The 18,548-nt window shown below is 48.2% G+C and overlaps 1 protein-coding gene and 1 long non-coding RNA gene across 2 annotated transcripts in view; one reads left to right on the top strand and one right to left on the bottom strand.

The window, feature by feature from the left end:
* The first annotated feature begins 1,320 nt into the window (after window positions 1-1,320).
* Window positions 1,321-18,548, top strand: part of LOC139155788 (uncharacterized) — a 56,263-nt gene continuing 39,035 nt past the window's right edge. Inside the window, exons 1-2 of the long non-coding RNA XR_011557117.1 lie at window positions 1,321-1,440; window positions 5,470-5,631. This is a non-coding gene — a long non-coding RNA (uncharacterized lncRNA). The remainder of the gene's footprint in view (window positions 1,441-5,469; window positions 5,632-18,548) is intronic.
* LOC139155786 (signal transducer and activator of transcription 4-like) overlaps window positions 15,144-18,548 on the bottom strand; it is a 65,617-nt gene continuing 62,212 nt past the window's right edge. The window contains 1 exon segment of the mRNA XM_070731060.1: window positions 15,144-17,386. Within this exon segment, the coding sequence (XP_070587161.1) occupies window positions 17,012-17,386 (375 nt within the window). The 3' untranslated portion in view covers window positions 15,144-17,011.

The following is an 18,548-nucleotide window of genomic DNA, read 5'->3' as shown; positions in this document are numbered from 1 at the left end:
TGGGGAAACCACAGGGAGGGGGGAGGCCTTGTTTCCTCCAAGGAGATTCCTAGAGAGGCACCACAGAGGCTTCTTTCCGCCTTTTCCGGCCCTGTTTCCTCCTAGGAGATTCCTAGAGAGGCCCCACGGAGGCTTCTCCCTGCCTTTTCTGATTACAGCTTCAGAGGCTTGTAAGTGGAAAATGGTTCGTGAGAAGAGGCAAACAAATCTTGAACATCTGGTTCATATCCAGAAAAGTTTGTAAAATTTGTATAGGCATTTGTAGGTAGAGTTAACATTGTATAGATCAAATATAATACATAAATGTAATATAATACCAAAAATGGGTCACAGGGGGGCCTGCCGTACCCCATATGCCCTATTTTGGGCCTAGTAATCCTCCCTACAGCCTCTTGGGACCAAAACTGGGCCATAAACAGGCACCGAATCCTCCCCCCACTGTTTTGGGCCTAGCAGGCCTCCCTGCAGTCTCCTGGGATCAAAAGGAGGGTCGTGGGGGAGGCTGTCCCCCAGCACTCCCCGCACATGTGCATATGACTCCTACTCCCAGTACACACACTTGTCTCCTGCATTTGCTCTGCCCTTTGCGCATGTGCGGCAGAGACCCCAAAATCAGCTGAACGGCGGGAAGTGGATGCGCATACACGGTGGAGCTGATCTGGGTGACAGCTCGTGTGCCCACAGAGAAGGATCTGCATTCGGCATCGAATGGCATTGGACCAGATTACTTACGGGACTGCCTTTTGCTGCATGTATCCCAGCAACCGGTAGATCCCACAGAAGTGGTCTTCTCCGGGTCCTGCCAACTAGACAATGTCATCTGGGGGGGCCCAGGGGAAGAGCCTTCTCTGTGGCAGCCCCGGCCCTCTGGGATCAGCTCCCTCCAGAGATTCGCACTGCCCTCACTGTAATAAGTGCGATACACAATTTCTAAGTATTTCTTCTTTTATTCACAGCAGGAGGTTAACAAGCGGCTGTAACACTTTCGCTTAGGCGCGCTCTCTACAGAAGACGCGTAATACCAGAAGCCGTCCTATTTATAACATTTAGCCCAGCAACAAGCGGCGGCTGACAGCTATCTGATCTTTGCGCCAAATACAACGACCAATAGGAAACAGGTAAACATTTTACATTACATTTGATGCTTTCTGCTTAACAACAACTATTAGAAATGTACCTAGATACAATTCCTTATTAATAACTTCGGACATAACACCCCTCCCCCTTCTGGTTAGTTTTTTGTTACCGATTATTCTGACAAATAAGTAATGTAATCATCCAACCGGGCAGGTCTTCTGGGTGTCCTTTCTGATCGGCGAGGATCATGGGATACTTGGGTGTCTACGGAAGAGGAGGGTTCCTCCTGTCCTGATGAATACGATCCTCCACGGCTGGCATGCGGCGGAGAAGGGGCAGCACTGGAGAGGTCAGTGTGCCCAGGTAAGTCCCAGTCTATTTGCTCTTGGTTTCTGCCCGGTCTGTTATAACTCCCTGCGGGGAGTGAAGGAGTAGAGACCCCATTATTATTATTACCCCCATTTTGTCTCATACTGGCTGTCTCCTGTCTTCCCCTTATGTGATCTATGTGTCGTTTCCATAGGCGTCCATCAGTTAACTTGATCATATAAGTCTTTGGGCCAGATTGCTCGGTCACCGTGCCACGTTCCCATTGTTGGCCCCTGTCAAAATTTTTAACAAATACTGGTTGACCTATGCACATTTCCCTTTCTGGCATAGACATATTTACATTTTTGAATTGTACAAAAGAGGGGTGCAGTCTGTCCAGGGGAGACCTCAACTTCCTCCCCATAAGCAGTTCAGCTGGACTCTTGTTGGTGGTTGAACTGGGTGTAATATGTTGAGTAAGGAGAAAGGTATCCAGCCTCTCTTGCATCTCCCCTGGTGATGATCTTTTAATGGCCTCTTTGGCCACACGGACATATCTCTCTGCCATCCCATTAGACCACGCTGCGTGGGGCGATGTCAAAGCATGTCTGACCCCTAAATGTGCCAAAAACACCTCAAACTGCCTTGAAGTGAATTGGGGTCCATTGTCCGACACTAGAACGTCTGGACACCCATGTATTGAAAATAATTTTCTTAAAGCAGTTATAACAGCAGTGGAGGTAGTGGACCCCAACAAAAGAATGTCTAACCACTTAGAATATGCATCCACTACAATTAGAAACATATGGTTGCCTACCGGTCCTGCCAGGTCTATGTGTACCCTTGACCATGCACTTTGGGGCATGTCCCACTGTGCAGGGGTGGTTTTCGGTGGATTTGGCCTAGTTTCTTGACACTGTGCGCACATGGCAACCCAATCCTCAATTGTTTTATCCAATCCTGGCCACCATACATAGCCTCTGGCCAGGGCTTTCATCCTGACCACTCCCGGGTGACCCAGATGTAGCATCTTTATTACCTGTAGCCTTAGAGTAGTGGGAATGACTACTCTGTCACCCCACAGAATACAATCATGCATGACTGACAGCTCCAACCGTTTAGCTTTGTATTCCTCCACCCCGGGGTCTTCTCCATTGGGTGGCCACCCTTTTAAAATATATTGTAGCACTCTGTGTAAGGTAGGATCCTTCTCCGTTTCAATAGCCACTTCTTTGGCCGTAACCAAGGGGTCAGTATTTAAATCTAAGAGGAGAACATCAGCTGCAGGGGCTGGGTCGTCTACCCTCTGACCTAAGGGGCAGCGGCTAAGTCCATCTGCATGGTTTATCATTGAGCCTCCTTTATGAATGAGAACATAATCATACCCAGCTAAGAATATTGCCCACCTAGACATTTGGGGGGACATAAATGGAGGAGTAGGGCGAGCAGTGGCTAGCAGACCTAATAGAGGTTTGTGGTCAGTGACCAATTGGAAGGGTCGTCCTAATAAATAGTGGTGAAATTTCTTCACCCCAGCCACCAGTGCCAATGCTTCCCTGTCAATCTGGGCATAGTTCCGTTCGGCCATGGATAACGTCCTTGAGAAATAAGCCACTGGGGCTTCTTGTCCGTTAGGGAATACATGGGCGAGTATCCCCCCCACACCGTATGGTGAGGCATCGCACGTGAGTCTAAGTGGTAGGGTCGAGCTGTATTGAATAACAACACTATTCGATGTCAAAAGATTTTTGACAGCTGTGAAAGCTAGATGTTCTTTTTCACCCCATTCCCAAGCTGCCCCCTTGTGGAGGAGCCGATGAAGCGGCTCAGCTGCAGATGCCTTTTGTCGTAAAAAAACGGAATAAAAATTTAATAGCCCCAAGAAGGCTTGCAGCTCTGCTTTTCATGTGGGGGCTGGTGCATCCTTGATAGCCTTAATTTTATCGTCAGTGGGGTGGATGCCTTGTGCATATATACGGAATCCCCAAAAATCAAGGGAGGGTGTCTCCCACACACATTTCTCAGGCTTAAGTCGTAAATCCTTATCCCGTAGACGAGAAAGTACTTGTCTAATTCTACCATGCAACTGCCCAGGGTTGTCCCCACAAATTAGGATGTCATCAAAATAGGGGACTACCCCTTTAAGTCCACTTAGCAGTCTTTCCATCAACCTTTGAAAAATACCAGGGGCCACACTGACCCCGAATTGTAACTGTGTACACTTAAAGGCACCTCGGTGCGTAACAATTGTTTGTGCCATTGCTGTGGCATCATCGACGGTTAATTGCTGGTATGCTTGGGCAAGGTCCAGCCTTGCAAACAATTTCCCAGCCCCTAGGGTATGCAGCAACTGCTGTACAACTGGGATGGGGTAAGAGTTGTGCTGCAACGCTTTGTTAAGGGTCGATTTATAATCTGCACATACTCTGAGTGAGCCATCTGGTTTTAAGGGGGTCACTATAGGGGTCTCCCAAGGGGCATGTTCCACAGGGACTAGAATACCTTGGACCTGTAGTTTCTGTAATTGTGCATCTAGCTTCTCCAATAAGGGCAGTGGTACCCTCCGTGGCTTTAAACGAAGGGGAGGAACAGTGGGATCCAAGGAAAAGGAAATAGGAGGACCCTTGTACGTACCCAAACCTTCTTGAAATACCTCCGGAAACTCGTGGATGAAATTAGGCACCCCCCAGGTGGTTATTTTGTGGAGGCCAGTGACAGCCAACCCCAAGGGAGCCATCCAATCTAGTCCCAACAAGGAGTGATTTGCCCCTTCAATAACTAAGATTGGCAACACATGGTGGACATTTTTAAAAGTGACAGGTATTCTGGTTCTCCCCAATATCTGAATAGGGTGTCCCTGAAAGTCATTAATGGCAATGTCCAGTGGCTGTAAAGAGTTTCGAGACAACGCTGGCACATAGAGCCGCAACTTATGCCACGGCATTAAAGTAAACTTTGAGCCAGTGTCAAGTTCCATGTGGCAAGGCTGGTGATTTAAGAGGAGTGGGACAACAATTTTATTAGGGGGGGAGAAATAGGTGCCACAGTCGGTGTATTTTTTGTTACCTCGGGGGTTCCATGGACGTCTGTTTCCTCTGCCTTGCTGTCTGAAGGGGCGATAATAGCGCTGGGAAGAAAAGGCGGGTAGCAAATCTTGGTTGCTAGAGAGGTCATCAGGTAGAGTGGCCCGGCAGACGGCGGCAATGTGGCCTCGCTTGTCGCATCGGTGGCAGAAGGCGTCCTTGAAGGGGCATCGGGATCTTGAGTGCTGGCCGCGGCATCTGGCACAGGGCTGGAATGGTTGACGGGGCTGCCTCGCTGGTGGTCCACGAATTTGACAGCAGTAATCTTCAAAGGTGTCGAGGTCTTGAGGATGGTAGTCATGGGGACGTGTCCCTGGGGTACGAGGAGCGTCCGAAATTTTACAAACTGTTGGCAGCTTGTCGTTGGATTTCAGGTCAGCTGCAGCGGCTTCGGCTACCTCAGCTGTTTGAGCAGCTTTGATGACATCCTGTAGGGTTGACTCCTCCGCTGCCAGCAGTTTGTTCCTAATAGTGACATTTCGCATGCCAAAAATGATGGCATCCGTTAATCGTGCTTCAGGATTCTCGAATTGGCATTTTGCTAAAACTGTCCTAAGACGAGTAGCAAATTGGTTGATAGACTCGCCTTCAGCCTGGGCTGTGCGCGAGAACTGATGCCTGTAAACCCTTGCAGGTTTCGTGGGTTTGAAATGAGATGCCAATTTTTCCCTCAACGTGTCCCATGGCACGGAGTTAGCGGGTTCTGGATCAGTCAGGGTATCCGCTAAATCAAAAATTTGGGAGCCGCAGTAATTGAGAAATAAAGCTCGTTTTCTGCCGTCTTCAGCATCCTTCATTCCTGCTGCCTCAAGGAATATTTCAAATTTTGCCATATAGGCAGTCCAAGTTGACCTCTCGGGGTCAAATAGCTCAGGAGGTTGAATGATCGATGGGGTCGACATTATGATTTTTTGTGGGAAAAAAAATCACCTCTAGACCCTCGTCGCCACTGTAATAAGTGCGATACACAATTTCTAAATATTTCTTCTTTTATTCACAGCAGGAGGTTAACAAGCGGCTGTAACACTTTCGCTTAGGTGCTCTCTCTACAGAAGACGCGTAATACCAGAAGCCGTCCTATTTATAACATTTAGCCCAGCAACAAGCGGCGGCTGACAGCTATCTGATCTTGGCGCCAAATACAACGACCAATAGGAAACAGGTAAACATTTTACATTGCATTTGATGCTTTCTGCTTAACAACAACTATTAGAAATTTACCTAGATACAATTCCTTATTAATAACTTCGGACATAACACTCACCCTCCTCGCCTTTTGCAAGGGCCTCAAAACTCATTTATGTCGCCAGGCATGGGGCAATTAGATCAAGGTCCCCTCCGTTTATGAGACGTAATGTGTGGTTGTGAATGAATTGGTTGACTGTTTTTTATTACATGGGATTTTAGTAGTAACTTTTAATTAATTAGATTTGTTGCTGTGTTGCTTTTGTACCCTGTGAGCTGCCCCGAGTCTTTGGAGAAGGGCAGCATACAAATCTTATAAATAATAATAATAATAATAATAATGATAATAATAATAATAATAATAATAATAATAATAATAATAATAATAATAATTCCACCCGTGGCATGTATGCCATAGATTCGCCATCATGGGTAAAGACTCTCTTCCACTGCTTGAAAAGAATTTTATTGATTGATTGATTGATTGATTGGACTTCTATGCCTCCCTTCTCTGTAGACTCAGGGTGGCCCCCCTTCCCAAAACCAAACTTGGAATATAATGTCTTTCTAGGCTTCAGAAAAATCCTGACTGTGACTAATAACTGCCACTAGTGCAGGTGCTACAGAGTTAACTGCATTGACCCTAATAACAGGGAGTTCCCAGGAGGGAAGCAGACAAGTTCTCATTAATGGCTTCCTTTTTTTAAATGAACTTCCCCTGAGACCAAGCAAGGCTGAGTGTCAAGGTAGAAGCTAATGAATAAACGCTATAGAAGGTGCTGTGCTCTACCAAGGAATCCAACAGTATCCTCCTCTCTTCTCAGGGAGGCATCTGCAGGGATTTCCCCCCATAGGACTCATTCTGACAATGACCTGACTCTGTTAAATGAAGAAGGAACAAAGAAAGGTGTGACTAGCTATGAATACTTGAAAGGAAACAATGATTAATGCAGCGAAATTATGTAATGTAATGCATTTGATCTCAGCCTCTGTCTCTCTCCTATCTCATTGCCAAACTGGTAAGGTAAAAACACTGCTTACCAGAACACTATATTGTTGAAGACAATAACAACATCTTTGCTTTTGATATTAAAATAAAACCTAACCTCTCAAAAAAGGTCCATATAACTGAATAGGATTATTCTCCCTCTAGTGTTTAAAATTCAGAATTACACCTCCCATCACATTTCAAAATTAACAGCAGGGAACTCTTAAATCTTTCCCAACCCGATATCCTCCAGATGTATTGGGACTGCGAATCTCAACATCTCATTAGAGCTCTGTAGTATTGATTTTGTTTTCTGTTCTACACACTGATGAAATCGCAACTCCAGCTGTCCTATGACAATAAAATATGTGTGTGTGTGTGTGTGTGTGTGTGTGTGTGTGTGTGTGTGTGCACCCTTCCTTACTGGGATTCAACCTGGCAGTTTCTGCCTTGTAAGGCAGAGAATTAACAGTTGAGCCACCAGACCTTGATCCCTCCAGCTCTGTACCAGGGAGGGGCTATATGTTTTTTTATGTCGGATCACCCTGGTATATTTGATACATACAGAATATAGTTGTCGTCTATGAATAAATTAACTGCCTTGAAATGGTCCTGGGTTGGGCCTAGAGGCAAAAAGGAGCTGTGACGTTCCTTCAATATACCAGGGTGATCTGACATAAAAAAACATATAGCCCCTCCCTGGTACATATTTTTATTTTATTTATTTATTTATTTTGTTCAATACACTATGAGGGTTTTAGTGGGTATATATCTATATACACATAGTAAAATACATGATGAAGGTTATAGAGGAGATTCTCATAGTAAAATATATCTAAGAAAGAATAGAAGAGAAGGTATAGTAATAGAACATATCAATGAAAGAATAGAAGAAGAGATATAGGAATAGAAGAAAAGTATAGGAGATATAGGAGAGCAATCGGACAGGGGACGGAAGGCACTCTAGTGCACTTGTACTCGGCCCTTACAGGGCTGCGTTTGAGTTGCTACTGTCAGAAAGCACAGAATTATGCTGTCGTAGAAAAGGTGATCCAGAGGGATTTATGATTTACAGCATGAAAAAAAAATCCAACGAGATGCAGAAGAAGTAATACTCCCCTATGCCCATTTCCTGGCATCAACACAGAGCTGTTCCCATCCTGAATCTTCTCTGGAAAGCAGATTGGAACAGATCTAAAGCACTGGTTTCCTTCAAGGCTGCCAGAAGCTGAGATACTAATTCATTTTCCGTCATTATGCTGAAGAAATGAATGTTTTGACATTGGCGGTAGATATCTTCACCATACATCATACACCCCCCCCCCCTAGGTACAGATTTTACCACTGGATTTTAAAACAGCAAGACTTACGGTTTTTATGAGCCAAGCAGGTTTTGAGAAATATACCCTGCACATTTTACACAAACTGAAAGATACCTAAAGCAATATATCCACATAATGTCTAATCTGCATCCATTTTTTGGCTTGATTGTACAATGGCATATCCAAATAAATGTGATTAGTGGACTTTCCAAGAGTCAGTCAATATATCACCTGAGCATCTATGAAAAGATCTTAACTGCTAGCCTTGGTTATTAGCATTCTGCTGATACTAGGATAAGCAAAGGAAGAGGAGAGAGTTGCTACTAACCCCCCCACCCGAAAAAAAGTATTTTAGTAATTCTACATCGCTGTTTGATTCTGCTTATCACAAAATGTCTATCATTCGTGCCCTAGAAATTGACCCAGTTGTTTTACTGTCATACCTCTACAAAATACCAGGAAATGTATGTGTTTCCATAATGGGTTGAGAAATGTTTTGATTGATTGATTGATCCATCCATCCATCGATCCATCCCATCTCTACCCCACCATCTCACCTACGTGATTCTGAGTGACAACAAACGTCTCATAATATAAAACATATATAAGAAACAAGTTAAAACAGAATGAAAAAGATTACAACAAAGATATTTAAATATCTTTTAATATCTATTAAAAATATTAAAAGTTAAAAAGTGAAAAAATTTAAAAGGCAGAGAAAACATCACACGACACCATCCATCACCAGGTTTTTATAGCACTGTCCGAGCCCCCAGGCCAATTGGCAGAACCAGGCATTCATACTCTTTCTGAAAGCTAGAAGGGGTGGGGGGCTGGTTCCCCTCTGGGAGTAAGTCCTTCCAAGGGACATATCTTTGGCTGGACTGTGCCAGTCAAAATCCTATAACTGATGTGGGATCCATAACAAACCCTCCCTTCCTGACTTGGAATGGATTGATATAATTGGGACAAGACTGTTTATCAAGTAACCTGGTCCTATGCAATGAAGGGCTTTAAAGGTGACAACCATCAATCACCCTGAATTGGACCCAGAAACAAACTGACACCCAATGTAGCTTGAATAGCAGAGGTCTCATATGCGCAACCCTAGGGGCACCCTAGGGTTGGGAAAAAAACCTTTGGAGGGAGGAGGAATGGAAACAAGCCTGAAAAGACTTAGGGCTGGGGGGAAAAACCTTCTTTGGAGAGAGTAGGAATGAAAAAATCCTGCAAGCAGAGAAGAGCATTTGCACCTTGTTAGGGCTGAAAAAAACCTTTTTTTTTGGAGGAAGGAGCAATGAAAACAAGCCTGCAAACCGATTGTTAGCACCTCATTAGGGCTGGGGGGGGGGGGAAGAAAGCGTTGGAAAAGCTACATTCGGAGTGTAAGACGCACCCAAATTTTCAGGCTCCTTGGGGGGGGGGGGGAGGTACATTAACCGAATGAATTAAGCATCTTCCAACAAAATATCCTTAACAATCAATTGATCATGAATTCAAACATAATTCTACAATTTTTAAAAAAATGTACATACATAAGCACAAACACACACACACACTTCAAATCTGCATGTTTAACTCTGGCACTGAATACTGTGGCCTGACCCGAAAGCCAGCAAGACATGCAGAGTCCATAAAGCGTCTTTGGATCCAAGCCCCCAGTTAGTAGTGCAGGTTCTAGAGCAGTGTTTCCCAACCTTGGCAACTTGAAGATATCTGGACTTCAACTCCCAGAATTCCCCAGCCAATGAATGCTGGCTGGGGACTTCTGGGAGTTGAAGTCCAGATATCTTCAAGTTGCCAAGGTTGGGAAACACTGTGCTAGAGGGGTGCAGAGCTTTGTTCAGCAGGAGCTGGAACTACAGAGAGCAGCATTACAAAGCTTGGGCAAGCTAGTAAAAATACCACATACTTATACATTGCTGGCCTGTGCTTTATCCTGTGGACTCCCCAATGACCAGGTTGGTTGACCTGAGGACAAGATAGGACATCCCTGTGGAGTCTGAGAATACAAAGAGATAAATCACCATAGCCACGTCATGTCCCTTATTCTGACAAACCATTTTCTTACTGTGAGCACATCCATGTATACCAGTGGTCCCCAACGTTTTTTCCACCAGGGACCAGTTTCAGCAAGACAATTTTTCTATGGCCCGGTGGGGGCGGAAAGGGGTGTGGTTGGGGGTGGGATTAAGCATGGGGGTGCTGGTCCTCCCTGCCCCTCTTTCCCACCATCGCCCTGTTGCCGGCAGAACCTGCCTCCCAAGCCCTCTTGCCCAGCGGGAGCTAAGCGCTGGAGAGAGGGGGTCAGGCTGGCCCTCCTGCCTCCCCCCAGCCAAAAACGCAAAAGCGCCCCGCCGCAGAAGCCAAAAGAGACTTGAGCCTCTCGATCCTTCCCACCCCTCTGTCCCATCCATCGTCCTGTGGCCGGCAGAACCTGCCTCCCAAGGCCTCTTGCCCGGCGGGAGGCGAAGCGCTGGAGGGAGGGGGTGGCGGGATGAGGGCCGGTAGCTGCTGACTCCATGGACCGGTGCAACATGCCCTGCGGCCCGGTACTGGTCCACGGCCTGGTGGTTGGGGACCCCTGATGTATACAACACACACACACTAACATAATACAGGAGGAGTACAAATCAGCAGACAATTCTCTTTTTCTGTTCTGAATTAAGACTAGTTGTTCCCTACTCCAAATACTCCCAAACATAGTTCCCTCTAAGCTGAGCAGTGAGCAATCGCTCACTTAAAAATCATCATCAACTCAGAGTTTTCCAAACCTGCCCAGAAGCCGAGAGGGAAAGAGTGAGAGGGAAGGAGAGAGAGAGGAAGAGAGGAAGAGAGAGAAACAGATAGAAAAAAGAGAGGAAGGAAAAGAGAAAAAAAAGAATGGGAGTAAGGAAGAGAGAAAGAAAATCAAAATCTAGTTTGAAACTAGCTCAACTATTTAAGTGGCATTTTGATATTGATAGAGTTGCCCTATTATGAGCTCACTGTTATAGACACACAATACAGTATTTTATTTTGAAATTCCCTGAGGCAAAACAGGGTGGGTTTTTTATTTGTTTGTTTGTTTATTTATTTATTATTTCTGTGCCGCCCAGTACTGCCGCTCAGACACTATACTTTTCTGCCCACCCACCCCAAAAATTAGAGGGAACACTGCTCCCAAATAAGCACCCCTAAACTAGAGGTGTCCAACATCAGTAACAATAGGACTATACCTTCAATGGCTAATTTTCTGAAGTGTTAAAAGAGGCCATCTGCTAACATAACATACGGTCTTTTAATTTTGCTGCACTGACAGTTCAGGATGAGAAAGGGAGCAAGAAGGCCCATATGGTGCATTATCCTGGGATGTCAGAGGCCATCTGATGCATTATCTTGTGAGGCTAGGCCAGCGGGGAAGCGAGGAGCTACATGTGGCTGAGGGTTGCCAACTTTTTATTTTACCAAAGAAAATCTCTTTTGAAATTACGAGGGTTATCCGGAAAGTAAAGTTACAAGGCACGTAGCTCTCGCGGGGAATGTTCGCAGGGGAAGTTGTTATTATTAATTGTTATTAATATCTCCAGGAGCGCCTTCTGCCGCACGAATCCCAGCGACCGGTTAGGTCCCACAGAGTGGGCCTTGTCTGGGTCCCGTCGACTAAACAATGTCGTCTGGCGGGACCCAGGGGAAGAGTCTTCTCTGTGGTGGCCCCAACCCTCTGGAATCAGCTTCCCCCGGAGATTAGAATTGCCCCCACCCTCCTTGCCTTTCGTAAACTTCTTAAAACCCACCTCTGCCATCAGGCATGGGGGAATTGAGACATCTCCCCCGGGCCTATACAATTTATGCATGGTATGTTTATGTGTATACTTTGCTTTTTTTTAATAAGGGTTTTTTTTAGTGATTTTTAAATTATTAGATTTGTTGCATATTGTTTTGTTGTTGTGAGCCGCCCCGAGTCTATGGAGAGGGGCAGCATACAAATCTAATAAATAAATAAATAAATAAATAAATAAATAAATAAATAATTATTGTGTAGCCAGCGGAAGAGAACGAGCAGTGCCAGTGGTCAGTAGATCATCGACTGGCATTGGGGTGAAGGTTAGAGATGAGCATTCTCATTCCGTTTCCCTCCAAGTGCAAAGTGGGCGCTGTAATACGCTACCTCAGCTGTCCCCAAACTACGGCCCGCGGGCCGGATGCGGCCCGCTGAGGCTATTTACCCAGCCCGCAGCAGCGTACAAGATTTTACCATATATAATATACTAAGTTCCCGAATCTCCCCTCCACTCTGCTGCTGAGCGTCTGGCGGCGGCAAGGAAGAGGAAAGCCAGGGGGCGGGGAGGAAAGCACCCTATGGCAGAGCAGCAACAGTTCCTCTCCCTAAAGGTGAGAAAGAAATTGGCCAATTGCTTTCCTCCCCGCCCCCTGGCTTTCCACCTCCTCCTCCAGACGCTCAGCTGCAGATCGTCTTGGTCCCTCCAGTGCCGCTTTTTTGCTTTTTTTTTTGCACCGGTGAGGTTTGCGCGCGTTTGGGCACTTTTGGTGTTGGGGGGGTCTGCTGCGGAGAGGGAGAGAGACAGAGAAAGAGGGAGACATAGAAAGGGAGTGCGAGAGAAAAATAAAGCAAGAAAGAGAGGGAGAGAGAGAGCGGGAGAGTGCTGCTTTTTTGCTTCTTCGCTGCCCTGCAGGGAGCCTGGAAGCCCTGTAAGAGCGTCTGGAGTGGGCAGTAAACAAGCCATCAGGACCCCCTGCGCACTAACTTGTTAACAGCCACACCGTCCTGGCCAGGCGACAGGGAGGCCCTCCCGATACTTGCCCGCCGCCCAGGCCCTGCGCTTGGAGCCGGGGGCGACGGGCCTAGCCTCGGCTTACTTGGCCCTGGCGCCGCCGAAGCGCGGGGTGGAGTAGGCGGCGACGGCTGCTTCAGGCCCGCCCCCGAGCTGAGCTTCCTTTAGCTTCCTTCGAGGCAAAGCTGCAAAGCTCACCTGCCGCCTTGAAGGAAGCCAAAGGAAGATCAGCTCAACGAGGACCGGCTGTTCGTCCCTTGAAGCTGCTGCCGCCGCTGCCCACTGCAGAGATCCCTTCGCCCAAACGGAGGCGGCAGGCTCAAAGGACCAAGAGCCGTTCTTTCTCGGCGCTGAATTGTTGCAGCCTCTGAGGCCGCCTCCGCCTCCGGGTGAAGGGATCTCCTCGGGAAGAAAGGAAAGAAGCCAAAGGAAGCTCAGCTCAACGAGGACCGGCTGTTCGTCCCTTGAAGCTGCCACCACTGCCACCGCCACCGCGGAGATCCCTTTGCCTGAACGGAGGCGGCGGTGGGTTCAAGGGACCAACAACCGGTCCTTTTCGGAGCTGCATTGCTGCAGTCTCCGAGGCCGCCCACCGAGGAGATCCCTTTGCCCGGAGGCTGAGGCGGCCTCAGAGGCTGCAACAATTCTGCGCCGAGAAAGACCGGCTCTTGATCCCTTGAGCCCGCCGCCTCCGTTCGGGCAAAGGGATCTCTGCAGTGGACGGCGGCGGTGGCAGCTTCAAGGGACCAACAGCCGGTCCTCGTTGAGCTGAGCTTCCTTTGGCTTCCTTCGAGGTGGCAGGTGAGCTTTGCAGCTTTGCCTCGAAGGAAGCCAAAAGAAGCTCAGCTCAGGGGCGGGCCTGAAGCAGCCGCCGCCGCCTACTCCGCCCCATGCTTCGGACACACCGGGAGTTCTGGTGGGCGCGGGGCAGCAGGGCAAGCCACGAAGGTGGCGCAGCGTGGGTCAAGCGGGAGGGCACAGTAGTAGTCGTAAGGCGGCGGTGGGGCGGTTGGCTGCAAGGCACCAGCGGCGGCGGCTTGATGTTTTGCAGGACGCCGTACATTGCTGGCGCTGTGCTGGGCATGGAGCTGGCACCTCCATCCTGGGCCAGCCAGTGGGCAAATGCCAGCCCCGTGCCCATGCCGAGCGCAGCTCCAGCAATGTACTGCGACCCGATGTCGGTGCCACCGTCTTGGGAGCTTCTGCTTGCAGCCGACTGCCCCGCGGCGTGTTGCAGGGCAGGAAAAAAAAGAAGAGAGGAAGGAAGAGAGAAGAAAAGGAGAGAGAGAGAGAAAGAAAGCAAGAGAGAGAGGGAGAGAAAACAAGTGAGGGGGGGAGGGAATGTGAGAGAGAAAAAGAGAAAAATGAGAAAATGATGGAGGGAAAGAACGAGGGAGACGGAAACAAAACAAATGAGAAAGAAGGAAAAAAGGGAGAGGGAAGAGAGAAGTGGGAAGGAGGGAGGGAAGGAAAGAAGGAGAAATGGCAGGAAAAGGAAGGAAGGAAGGAAAGAAGGAAGGAAGGAAGGAAGGAAGAAGAAATGGAGGGAACAAGGAAGGAAGGAAGAATGAAATGAATGGAGGGGCGGAGGAAGGAAGGACTTTTTTTGGGGTGTGTGTGTAAATTTTTTAAAAATTTTCTCTCAACATACATTCAAACAATACAATGTACCATCTAATTTTCCCTGAATAAAATGCGGTATTTTTTCAGTAACTAATATCAATCATCAAAAAAGTTGCAAAAGTTTTTTTTTTAATCTTGTCATCCAGGTACATACTTTTCTTTTAATTAAATTCCCTCCTTAATGTTCCTTCAAAAAGTACAACACCAATTATATTTCTAACTTACTAATCATTATGCCAAAGTGCTTCCTTCTTTATATATTTTTCTATAAATATTTTTATACATTTTTCTATAAACCAAGAAAACCTTGTATAGCCAATCAGATGTTAACAAAAGAAAATTAAAAACACAACATAAACATGTATGAATTTCAGACTTCTTCCCCCCCCCTCTAAATAGTACATTTCCATTTTGTTTTTGTATGTTAAAATAAGGTATGTGCAGTGTGCATAGGGATTTGTTCATAGGTTTTTTTTATAGTTCGGCCATCCAACAGTCTGAGGGACAGTGAACTGGCCCCCTGTGTAAAACGTTTGGGGACCCCTGCGCTACCTGAATGCTAAGGGCATGAATGCTGCTGTGATTCGTGGTGAAATTATTATTATTATTGTTTATTAGACTTCTATGTCACCCCTCTCCGAAGACTCATTTCAGTTTATGGAGAGGACATAATGTTAAGACAGCATATGACAAAACGGGTCAATTTTCTGCACCACAGCATCACTCACAATGGACAGATGTCCACTTACCCACGGAAGCGGAGTAAAGACGCTGAGACATATTGCGGATTAAATAAGGGTCATTTTATTAAATTACCATAAATTTAAATAAATTTAAATGAATTTGCACACGCCAATTTAAATATTTAAATCAAAACGAACTAGGGACCTGCAGAGGCAAAACTAACGGGGCGGAAATTCCTACCAGAAAATTCCTTGGCAACATTGGGCAAAAACTCCTTGCTGAACCAGGTGAAGGTACCACCTTCACCTGGATCCAAGCCACGCCCCTTCATCACGTGGGAGGAGTTCACCCTCCAATCCCCGTGGGAAATTGGATCCGGTGATTCCCATGGACATCCCCTCTCCAATCCCCAACGTTGTTCCAACCTCTAGTTCCTGGAGAGAGGCAGTCCATCACCCTTTAAGGATGCCCAAAGGAGCATGCGCAGTCGCTTCTAAATGCCCATTTCCGCCCCTAACCTGCCAAACCCCAATGACCAAAGGGAGGCCTATACAGATATCTAAGTGCGCCGCACCCCCTAACCAATCCAGTCCGCACCGCCAGTGTGGAATAGGCGAAAAAACGTCCGCCTCTAAAGGGGAGGCCGCAAAAAAATTCCTATTTGGCCCCGAGGTGACCTCCTCAGGACACACTGATAATAGCGGAGGGTGGGCGGGTGTTCGCTTCGAATTAACCAGCAAGGGGGAGGTCATATCCGGATCGCCCTTAAATAGGGCGATCTCAGACCTACCCTGGCCAGCAGGCAGCGCGCTTTCCTGGCGCGCTGCTAGAAGCCGAACTTCCGGGTTCCGAAGAGACCCGGAAGTAAAGAGCTCAGGAGAGCGGCCAGCAGCGTCCCCCAGCTCCGTGAGTAATTTCGACCGGCGGTTTTAGGCCGCCAGTCGTGCATTTACCCACGGAAGCGGAGTAAAGACGCTGAGACATATTGTGGATTAAATAAGGGTCATTTTATTAAATTACCATAAATTTAAATAAATTTAAATGAATTTGCATACACCAATTTAAATATTTAAATCAAAACGAACTAGGGACCTGCAGAGGCCAAAACTAACGGGGCGGAAATTCCTACCAGAAAATTCCTTGGCAACATTGGGCAAAAACTCCTTGCTGAACCAGGTGAAAGTACCACCTTCACCTGGATCCAAGCCATGCCCCTTCGTCGCGTGCGAGGAGTTCACCCTCCAATCCCCGTGAGAAATTGGATCCGGTGATTCCCATGGACATCCCCTCTCCAATCCCTGACGTTGTTCCAACCTCTAGTTCCTGGAGAGAGGCGGTCCATCACCCTTTAAGGATGCCCAAAGAAGCACGCGCAGTCGCTTCTAAATGCCCATTTCCGCCTGCCACGGAGGGTGGGTCAGATCTCAATCTTGGCCCCCCGACCCCCACCCAGCCTCCTAAACCAATTCCTGGAGGCACCTCTGCAGGTCCGATAGGGAAAAAATGGCGTTCGCCCCATCTGAGAGGTGAACACCGTCGGCCCAGTAGGGCCTGGGCTATACAAATTTAATCAGGGGATGTTACTATGCATCCCCCCAACTCCCTAACAACATTCTTAACGGCCCGGCTGACCCTTAACCTGGCCGGTTAACAATTTAGAACACAGCGTTCCACCAGACCAGTCTGGGGAGAGTCCAGACCACATGCCAAGTGTGTCTGGAGAGCAGCAGCGATGGCCCAGAGGTCATTGCGGGCTTGGATGCTCAGCCAAGCCCTCAGACCACCGAGGTTGTAGCCCCCAAGGTGGATCCCAACAACTCGGGGGCTCTCTCGGGACAGCACCAGCCAGAAAACCATGGGGGAGTGGCCCCTGCCAAAGCAGACCCCTGCAGCCCAACAAGATGACCTCCGTCTTCAGGTCCAGGGACAGCTGCGACCCAATGGGGGACTTCGCAGCATAAAACATCAGTCCATAAAAAGAAAACTGCGGCCACAGATCCAACATCGGGCCAGGAACCAGGTACAGCTGGACCAGCGGCAGGGATGACCCAGGAAATCGCGGGCTTGGATGCACCAGCCAAGCCACTCAGGAACCGAGGTGGTTGCCCCCCACCCAGGTGGATCATCAACGAATCGGGGGGGGGGGGGTGTTCTTCCGAAACGGCACCTGCCATAACCAGGGGGAGGCGCCCCTTCCCTGCAGTCCACTGCGGCCCATCCATACGACTCCCTCTGCCAGCCCAGGAACAGCTGCGATCCCACGGGAGCCTCCCAGTCAACGTCCAGCCCTAAAACGAGACTGTGGTCACAGAGCCAAACCATGGGCCGGGAACGAAATGGCTGAAAAACAAACAGAACCATTAACCCAGCCTATAATGGGGACCCTATTGAGGGGGCCTTACATGGAAGATAAGGCGGCGGACGTCCAGCGGCTGATGGCCATGATGTGGCAGTCAGCAACACCAGCAGTTACAGCCGCAGTAGCGGCGCCTATACGAAAATGTGTGCCGAACCTGGAGAGGGCCGCACCAACTTGCTCTAGGGCCCCTGATGTAACTGCCCCAAGTTGTACTTAGTCAAAAAAAGGGGGGGCATTACAAACAAATTCACATGCCTTAAACGCGATATATGCAGAAGGCAGTCAGTGTGTCACCGGGCATATTGCCCTGCCCTGGTTGGCGCTAAGAGATCTCCGTGCTGCGCCCGGCTAGTCCTTTGGACTGGCCAGGCGGATGGGAACCTGTTCCCTGAAGGAGCACGTCGCTCCGTTGGAGCGCGCGCCAGCTAACATCCCATAAAGGTGGCCCCAAAACCTCGCTTACCCTGAAAGCCCCGAAAGAAAAGTGTTGTAGCTGGCGCGTGGAAAAGGCAGGCTTCGACGCAAAGTACACAGTCTAACCCACGTTTGCTTAAGTTGACAGCAACAATAAGGACAATGGTTGCTGGGCGTCAGCCGTTGGTCGTGGCCGTTCCCAGGACCATCCCTCTAAATCCCTTAACGCGAAAATCTCCAAGTGCAAATAACCCCTGGGCCTTGGCGATGAGTGCCAGGCCCGCTAGCTTACCCTGATGGTTTACCTGTAAACCATGTTGGTGTAACCGCACCCGGGGCTCTACAACTGATCAACTGGTAAAGGCCAAACCTGTCTGTAGCCCTTACTAGCCCTAAAGTCCCAACTCCTTACTTGCCCTGTGGTGAGCAGCCCAGGTGCTGGGGCTACCTAATCGGCTGGCCATGATAAGTGGCACCACCTATCCTTAATATCACCCCAAAGCCAAGCAGCCGAGGCGTCGGAGCCAATTGCAAGTCTGCTTGGGAAAGCAAATCTTGCTGCCAGAAGGAACCCAGATAAATCGGGCTGGGAATGTCTGCCACATTCGCAAGTCTTCCCTGGCTCCTGCATTGTGCTGCACACGAAGCTAGGGGCCCGATATACCTTTGGGCTTTCTTATACACTACTCCCAGGGGCGGGTGGGGAAATACCCGCAAATTTGGGTACTG

Source organism: Erythrolamprus reginae, unplaced genomic scaffold, assembly GCF_031021105.1.
Source record: "Erythrolamprus reginae isolate rEryReg1 unplaced genomic scaffold, rEryReg1.hap1 H_59, whole genome shotgun sequence".
NCBI lineage: Eukaryota > Metazoa > Chordata > Lepidosauria > Squamata > Dipsadidae > Erythrolamprus > Erythrolamprus reginae.
The sequence above is the reverse complement of the archived record's forward strand: the minus strand, read 5'-3'. Positions and strand labels throughout refer to the sequence as shown.